At 35.1% G+C, this 9380-nt stretch overlaps 1 protein-coding gene, 1 long non-coding RNA gene and 1 pseudogene across 3 annotated transcripts; 1 reads left to right on the plus strand and 2 right to left on the minus strand.

Moving 5' to 3' along the window:
* Positions 1 to 320: 320 nt before the first annotated feature.
* Positions 321 to 871, minus strand: LOC130506555 (dirigent protein 12-like; annotated as a pseudogene).
* Positions 872 to 1690: 819 nt separating this feature from the next.
* On the plus strand, positions 1691 to 2964 carry LOC130506556 (uncharacterized). Of its 2 annotated transcripts, none has more exons than XR_008942054.1 (4): positions 1691 to 2010; positions 2273 to 2360; positions 2431 to 2532; positions 2632 to 2964. It is a non-coding gene; the product is annotated as an uncharacterized LOC130506556 (long non-coding RNA). The 2 variants fall into 2 exon arrangements; XR_008942055.1 differs by having other exon boundaries at positions 2437 to 2532.
* A 674-nt stretch (positions 2965 to 3638) lies between these two features.
* On the minus strand, positions 3639 to 8860 carry LOC130506557 (uncharacterized). The gene is given in 10 exon segments (XM_057001231.1): positions 3639 to 4225; positions 4308 to 4404; positions 4406 to 5385; positions 5462 to 5987; positions 6195 to 6514; positions 6610 to 6801; positions 7005 to 7825; positions 7924 to 8362; positions 8450 to 8581; positions 8671 to 8860. Coding segments are annotated over 10 exon segments (4284 nt in total).
* Positions 8861 to 9380: the final 520 nt, after the last annotated feature.

Raw genomic sequence — 9380 nt, forward strand, 5'->3', positions numbered from 1 at the left:
TTTTCCTACTTACATAGAACTCGAGAAGACTTTTTTTTTAACGGTGGGGATGTTGGAATTAAACGTGAATTTATCATTTACATTATACATTGCTGCTATAATCGACGACATTAATTTGTATTTTTTTACGAATTAAATAACTTGTAGCTGTCTATAAAACTCGGTAATATCAAAATCCAACACTACATTTATAATAAAATTGTTACAAACAAATTACAATACCATTTGCGAAATACTGGAGGAACAACAAGGTCATCAACAACAAACGTTAATAGCTGAAAGCTTATACAATGTCCGGGACATCAAATCCAAAACATAAATTAGTAACATTCATAGAGCTTAATGACCATTTTGAGACGGAAATACTTACTGCCTTGAATGAGGTCGCTCTTGAACGTAGCTATCCCACGAGTCATGAAGAAATCACCGGTCCCACCAACTATCGATAAGTCTCTTGTCGGCTCCATTATCGGATTCGCATCCATTATGGTAAATGTCCCTTTGTGTATGTCCCTTTGTGTTGCGTTGAGTTGAACACCAACGTGCAAGCGACCCAAATGTTGAAATTAGACTTCTTGTTGTAGAAAAAGAATCCTTGGGCACGAGCCACCGGTTTGGAGAGATAGTTCTGGTCCATTGTTACAGGGTTGTCAAAGATCACAAACTTTCCGAAAAGAAAGTTCCCTAGTCCTAAAGGGTTCAAGATTGTTGCTGATGTGGCATTGTCCGTGTTATCACTATCGTAGGCGATGTTATGTTGGTAGAGAACGAAACATCTGCAAGGTTTTTTCAAGTCAAATGAGACAGTCGCGGCGAGGAGTAGTAAAACCAATACGAAGGACAATATGTGTTTGGAGATTTCTTTTCCCATGGGTGGAGACTGGAGAGTCAGTAGATATTAGTAGCGTTGATTTTGTGAATATGTAGACAGCTTTTAAAACCTTATTAATATACGTATAATTCACGTGTTTTTGTCCTTTTACTTAATGTAAAAACTAGATCTTGATCTGCGCGCCCGCGCGGGTGTTTGTTTTCGGTTTGAAATGTTATGAATTATTCTTTTAGGTTATGTAATTGTGATATACAATTTATTTATATTGTGATTAATCATATAGTTCGTTTGTGGTAGTGTGTGGAATTAGAAGATGTAATAAAGTTACGTTTTTGTAAAAATTTGTGTTTCATTTATTTTTATATGTAAACGATTTATTTAAATAGTTGATCGTATACATTGTCTGCTTATTATAATTTTCTTTTTCATCTTAAACCCTGTATTTTACGACGAAGATGAGAAACAGTAAACAAACACAACATATATATTTAATTGGAAAGTTCTATAATGAAAATATATTCTTTATAGATATAAAATACAAATAAATAAATAGATATGAGTAAGGATGCATTTTTAAAAACTGTAAATCACTTTTACCTGTTCATAGAAAATACAATTATTTATAAAAAAATTATATGAAAATTAAACATATAAAAACATGTATATAGTATAGTAAATTATTTCATAATTTTAGTAATATTAAATTAGAGATGGGCTTGGTTTCTAATAATTAATTTGGTAAATAAGGACTAAGACTTATATTTGAAGGCCCATTTGTGAAAGCCCATTGTATAACTGTTTTTTTTTTCCGGGAATTGTAACAAAAAACGTTAATACCTATGATAAAGAAAATAAAGTAGAAAGTGATGTTTGGTTTCCTATTTCTGTCGGTAAACATCTGAAAAACCTTTGTATTTCTTCTTCGATGTTCGATACGATTTCATCTTTCATATTACTCTTTAATCTGTTCAAGAAAAGCTTAGGAGTAGTTTTAGAATCTGCGATTATATGAGTTAGACACCAAGTTTCCTTCTTTTTCCTCTGAAGAATACAAAATGAGACGACTTCTATCTTCTTTCTCCGGAGAATAAAAAGACGATATCTTGCTTCTTGTTTCGTGCATGTCTATGATCGATTCTCCCCTCTTCCCTAATTTCGATTGAAATAGTTTATGCAAGGTAATATCTGTAACCCTAGTTCAATTGTTAATTTAGAGACTTTAGTTTTTTAACCGTGTAGATAGGGTTGTAAGAAAATGTTAATTTTTAATTTATTTATTGTGTAATTGGAGATATAAGCCTCGAATTGGAAGATCTACACATCCAATTAACTTAATAAAAGCTATGATTAAGATTATCATGTACGGTGGAAACAGGGGCCTTTTTTTTTTTTAAATTGTATCTCTCCTTTGTCGCTACTCATGGTCAGATTCTGAAACAGGTTTTGGTCGGAGTTTACATGGATGATGACTTCAGGATAATAGTATCAAGTAGACGTCGTGATATGAAGCTAATTAGAGAATGAAATGGTAAGTCTAAAGTCACTCTTTTTCTTTTGTTCCATAGATGTTTAATCTGAAACAATTGCCTAAATCGAAGTATCAGGATTGATATGCATTGGAGATTGAGTTGGCTTCTAAGTATAAAAGAAGATCTGAAGCAATCAAAATAGTGACTTGCGTTTTCCAAATTCATAAAATGGTAAATATATTATTGTAATTATTTTGTGAGTTGAAATTTACTTATTTTATCATGTAATGTTTATTTTTTTACTACTCTTATAATTTCTATATTTTTCAGGAATCAAGACTCTTGTTCTACAAAGAAATGGTGTTTCATGCTTCTATGAAGATAAGTTTACTCGAATATCTCTGCCTTGTTGTACTTTAAGATAGATTTTTATTTCAAAACAAACTATAAAAATTGGCATATTCATCTAGCAAATAGAAAAAACAATTTACTTGGGATTAGGATTCTTTAGTAATAGATATATTAAGTAATAGAATGATCATAACCTCTTAGACACATTGGTTAATAAGACATATAGTATTGTTCTTTTGAATCGTGAGTAGGTTTCTGTTATTTGTTTTGTTTAGCTTGGTAATCGTGATTAAAAAAAACACTGCTAGCCATCTATAATATTAAGTGAAATACTTATTGATATTAGTAAAATATACCACGACTTTGAGATTTTTTTATTGATCTGACTGATATATGGTATGCAGGTTATTATTCGAAGGATTTTCATTCTCATATGGCACAATGAAGATGACAATAGAGCATCTTCAAAACTCTAACACAGCTAGAAGATCATCTAGTGAAACTGCACATTGAAGCTGACAACAGCTCGTATAGCACACCACAAGGTTAGTAAATAGCTGCTGATCTTAAATTCGTAGATAGATTAAGTAATCAAATGATCATAAGCTCTTAGACACACTGATTAATAGATTAGATAGTATACTTGTTTTGAATCGTGATTAGGTTTCTGTTATTTGTTTTCTTTAGGTTGATCTGTGACCTTAGCAAAAAAAATTGTTTGCTGCTTGTTGTTTGGATGATTGTGTTATATCGTTCTAAAAGAATGAAAACAACAAAGTTTTAAATAACAAAACAAATGAAACTTGATGTTTAGTTACAAAAAAACAGACAATAAAAAGAAAAGTGCAAAGTTTTGACAATAGAAAAGAAAACACAGAAACGATGCATGTCTTGTTTGTAGATATCTGAAACCTGCATTGGCGAAAAATAAATAAATTTAGAAGACAAAATAGCATGATTATATAGTTTTTTAGAAATTTACCTTGTCAAACACACTCTTCCAGGTTTGCAAAAACCTCTTTGAACACAACATTTGTAGTTTTTTTTTGAGGTTTACCATCTTTGTCAACAGCCAGAATTTTCAAACCTTTTTTAGAAGTCACCCTAGACACAGCCACGTAGAGTTGTCCGTGTGAAAACACAGGTCTTGGAAGAAATAAACCAACTTCGGATAGGGATTGACCTTGGCTTTTGTTTATTGTAATAGCAAATGCCACTGCCAAAGGCAATTGCCTTCTGCGCATCTTAAAAGGCAGTCGAGTATCTGATGGTGTAATCAATAATCTTGGAATATCTACCAAATGTCCAACATTTTCTCCAGTTATAATCCTAGCTTGAACCATAAAGTCCATTAGTTGAGTGATCTGTAGTCTCGTGCCGTTCATTAACCCAGCTGAAGGCTCGCAGTTTCTCAAAACCATTACAGGACAACCAACCTTCAGTCTAAGACAATGATTAGGTAAACCAGACACCTTAATAGTGTTAAGAAAATCAGGTCCCAATGCTTCATTGTTGACCGAACCCTTATCTCTTGGGTCTATACTATCGGCACTTAAGTAAATCTTCTCCTCACCTACAATCAAAACTGAATCATTAGTACATATATTTTTTACTTCGAAATAAGAAAAAAGTAACTGTAGAATATTTAAAACTACCATCAAGCCTATCCAGCATGTAGTCATTAATCATATTGACATCTTCATTAGTCGGACATAGGATAGCTCTCTCTTGAAAAAACTTGGCCTCTTTTCTTTTCATGTAGAGAAGAAGTATCCCCATAAATGGCTGTACTGATTGCTTCTATAGGATTTTCGGAGTCTGTTATAAGAAATTCTGATGGAATATCGATCACGGCTTCACCATCATTAGGCTCTGCAAGTTTACCATCCCCAACTTTTAATATCCAATCAGAAAAATCCCTAAGATCCACAGCCTCTTCTGGTGACAAACCATCCGATAATAAACGCATGTTCTTGGTGAGCTTCAGAACTTTGCAGTGGTCCCAAAGATAGGACTTATTGAGAGAAGCCAAAACGATCTCAGTCCTACCAGCTCCATTTATAACCGGAAGAACCTGCCTGAAGTCACCCCCAAAGACAATAACCTTTCCACCAAAGGGCTGGTTCGCATGCTTCCCAATTATAGCAGATAAACTCCTATCCAAAGCTTCAAAACAATGTCTGCCCATCATTGGAGCTTCGTCCCATATAATGAGTGATGATTCTTTGACTAAATTACCTTGATCAGTTCCAGGCTGCATAGTACATGATGAAAACTCGTCTGGATTTAAGGGGATACCAAATCTTGAATGAGCAGTCCGACCTCCTGGTAGTAACAACGAAGCAATGCCACTTGATGCGACGTTTAGAACAATATCCCCTCGAGATCTAATCGCTGCAGAAAGTAACTTCCAGATAAAAGTTTTTCCAGTCCCACCAAATCCATAAACAAAAAACATTCCACCATTTCCTTGATCAACAGCAGCAAGGATCTTATCATAAATTTCCTTTTGCTCATCTGTCATTTTCGGAATATCTCTATCAAGAGTCTCTTTTAGTGTACCTTGATCATAGCTGCGCTCATCAACTACCAAGACATTAAAATCTTGAGTGCTTGTCTTTGGCAGCTTTGGCTTTGAAGTTAATCTTGGTAGAGATGTGCCGTTACGTCTCAACAGCTTCTCAATCTCTAGTAATGCATACTTCTTTTTGTCATCGTCGCTCAACACCAATCCTGCATAAAAAAATATATTTATATTCCACTTCCAGTAAAAACGCTACACACTTAAATTAACAGTAAAAATTCAAACCTGGTCTATTCAAATATTTCCTTCTGTTATGCTCAATTACTTCCGACAAATACTGCCAAGTGTTTTCCCATACAACCTCTGGCAGAGAAAGAGTGTTACTCATAAGCATGATAACAAAAATCTGTCGTAGATCACTTGCAGAGCAGTCGTAGCTTCTCCTTACAATATCATCAATGTACTCCTGATCATCATCTAATAACCCACGAGCAAAGCATGCATCTTTGTATTCAGGATAGAGAACTCCCTCAAAGGTCTTAATGTCATCATAACTTGTAGGCCCTCTGACAATGTTCAACAGTATGCGCAAGAAATATGCTGCTTCCTGTTTCCGAGGAGCATAATTTATTCTTCCTAAACAGAAACCTCTTTTCCGCCTCTTCCACTTCTTTGTCTTCTTGTCAAAGATATAGTAGATAGGAATCTCGGCATAGGTTAGTGTTCTTGCAAACTCATCGATTTTGTTCAACTCAAACCATGCCAAGAACATTGTGTTTTCAATGAGCTTACGACTGATCACTTTTTTCAGCTTATCCTTTCCACGAAATGTAACCAGTTGTTTTCCTGGTAGATGAAAACTTAGCTTCTCCACAGCAGTTGATCGATAGTGAATAGGAAATTTGAAGATTCGCCAAGCTGATTCACAAGAAGACACATATCTGCATAAAATGAACAAACAATTAGAAACTCAAAATATTGACAACATCTAAAAAATAAAATACTTTTTATCCATTACATACCTGCAATCAAAAAAGTCCTTCAGCTCGTTTCTTTTCTTTTCAATGTTCTCCACTGTTATGTCTTCATTGCCCAACTCATTAGCAACAATGTGATCTGGCGGTTCCACAGCTATAGTCACACGATCTTGTCCCTTATTTATGTACTTGAATAAGTACTTGATAGATCCAGCTTGGTTGCACCACTCCACGTTAATATGAGCTCGGAAACGTAGAGACAGTCTCTTGTTATATGGAATAACCCACCGATTGTCACATTTGTAACCATTCTTTAGGACAAAGTTCTCAGACTGTTCGCGCCTTCTATAAACCGGAAATCCTTCTTTATTAATCGTGGTCTTCTGAGCAAACGGTTTAGATACGACTTAGAGCACAAACAATTCTCCATACATGGAGAATTCATATTAGCCTTACCACACGGACCATGAATCATCATATCCTTAATAACTTCATAAAGTTCAGGTTCTTGGAGTTTATCAGGAATCTCTGCCGAAATGATATTGTCAATGTGATCGGTTGTAGGAAACTTGTGCGAAGGATCCATGAATAGGAGAATGTGTGCGTGTGGTAGACCACGTTTCTGGAACTCAACGGTGTACATCGCTGATAGAAAACAAATAATTAGGTTACAAAAAATGAATATAATTAGGATAAGCTTTAAAAATAAAACTCTATGTATAACTTACATGCAACAGTCTTTCCAAGAAGATGTTTCTTGGTTAAAGCATCCATCAGTGAATCTAGTTTCATCTTGAAGATCCGACAAACAACCTCTGATCTATCCTCTGCCTTTAGCTTTCGTTTCTTAACATATCTTGTGATCTCAGGCCATTTGGGATTACAAGTGAAAGTGATGAAAAGATCTGGAAATCCAAAATGCTTACATACTGTCATAGCATCCAAGTAAAGATTCTTCATATATCTAGGACTCCCTGTGAACGAAGCTGGTAACACAAACTCCTCTCCTTGATCACTCATATCGACCTTTCCTGCATTCTCAGACTGTTTGATAGAGTCATAAGTATCAGACCGCAAAGTAGGTTGATTAAATCTCAGATAGCGTAGGCGGTTGGACTCTATAGTAGTGTAGGCATCAACCAAGAACTGCTGAAATAGTCTTCTCGAATGCAACAGAGAATGAGACTCGTTCTTACGCTCATGTAGGCGATAAGCAAAGAACTGACGCATACTGATATCAGGCTTCTTCTGTTTCTTTGTAGCTTTTGTCACACCTTTTTTAATACCAAGTCTGAATCCATCTTCTCCATGAGTAAATAATAGAGGATATTGAAGAGCAAGATAAGAAGCATGTATCTCGCTTATTCTCTTTAGGGCTCCTGTTTTCTGCTGTAGAACGATATCTCTTTTATCCATATCAAGATTGAAATCTCCTGGAATGAGAGCAGCAACTTCTGAGGCTGTGGGAGTATCATATGTCCTCCCGTCCTTAGATCTCTCACTTACAATCCTCATATGAAAAGAATCTTCTGGTGCAATATGAAATCGATCTCTTGCAGTTCTGAACTGTTTGGCATATGGATTAACTTCATCCAACATCTTCATCAATTTCTCGATAATGTCTTTCCTCAGAGTATCCTTCTTATTGGGCTGGAATCCATTTTTACCAGAGCTGCAAAAGAATTTATAAAAGATCAGAATGATAGTAGACAGACACAGAAAAAGCTTTAGATGTAAGACCTCTAAATATTATTATTCTTAAAAACGTACCTCAGACACTTTGCTCTGTTCTCAACTTCATTTTCTGTGTCAGCTATGTATAGCTGTCCAAACTTAGCTTGGCTGTCGTTTTTGGGAGCTAAACTGCCCATTAGATGATAATTTTCCCCTTGTAATACCAACATAGGTGGTCCTTTTCCCTTTTTAAGAGATCTCTCTACTTTTCCCCCAAGTGAAGTAAAAGAAAAAATCATGTTATAGGCTCTCATATTCTTCTGAAAATGCCTGCTCTCTGCATCTTCACCTTCCATCAAATTTTTTAGGACAGTTGGTGGTTCTTTCAATTTAGGCAATTGCACTTGGCCTTGCATACAGCACAGTGAAAACGTAGGAATCTTAGCATTCCTGCGTTTGTTCAAACGTTCCCCATACCACATTATTGCACCACAGTGTGTACATGTGTATATTGGATCACCTTCATCAGTATATTCTGAATTAAATAGAACAGCAAGAAAATTAGGCACATACTGACATCAAAAACAAAAACTCAATAATAGTTAAGTGAAAAAGCACTAACCATCTTTGTTGTCTCCTTTTGTAGCTGCTTTAGACTTTTCTGTATTAAGATCAACATCAGATTCGTTCTCTGAATCAGTTGTATCTACAGAACTACAGTCGAATTCTAGTTCAGCAGTGTCATCTATAATTGCTGGAAAAAATATAAAGCAAAGGTTAGATAAAAATAATAGCAGAGAAAATAATGATTACAAATAAGAAGCAAGTAATATGACCACAGACCTCCAAAATCAGTATCAGGAAAAACTGTTGAAGCTGGTGATTCTTGATCTTCTGTAGCCAAAGAAAAGTCAATATTTGTAATGTCTTTCAAAATATCTGATGTCCTCTTCCTCTGTCTCTTATCAGGCAACTTCCGATTTTGGTTCTCCTTCCTCTTTTTCTGGACTAACGCTAAAGGCATGAACAACATGGAAGTCAGTGTATGTTTTAAACAGAGACCAATAACACATGTAATATTTTTTTCTTACTCTTTGGAGATCTGAAACGATCTTGCTGAGATGAAATAGGTGAAAGTTGCACTGAAGCTGAATGTCGGGCTTGATCATTGTATAAAACCAACATTATTATAAGAACATATAAAATTTAAGAAGATGTTTAAACTACAATGAACGCCTCAGTATACTCCAGGAACAATACCTTTGTTATTTTGTTTTATCTGCTCAAATGATAGACCAACTGACATAGGCATCTGTGGCTGCAGGGCTTGAGCTACAACAAAGATAATAACATAAAGTGTTATCTACATGAAGGCAACACCATCATTGATACAAAATTATCAGGTGATTGATTCGTCCTTACATTTATACCCAGTCAAACAGCTGCTCGGTATTGGCGAGTCTGAGATTTTGTCAGTAAGTGTATCAAATCCTAGGAGTGATAGAAGTAGTTAAACGTTAGGACCTGTAGTAAACTGTTAATTTATACAAATA

The sequence above is a fragment of the Raphanus sativus genome, unplaced genomic scaffold, assembly GCF_000801105.2.
Source record: "Raphanus sativus cultivar WK10039 unplaced genomic scaffold, ASM80110v3 Scaffold3406, whole genome shotgun sequence".
Taxonomy (NCBI): domain Eukaryota; kingdom Viridiplantae; phylum Streptophyta; class Magnoliopsida; order Brassicales; family Brassicaceae; genus Raphanus; species Raphanus sativus.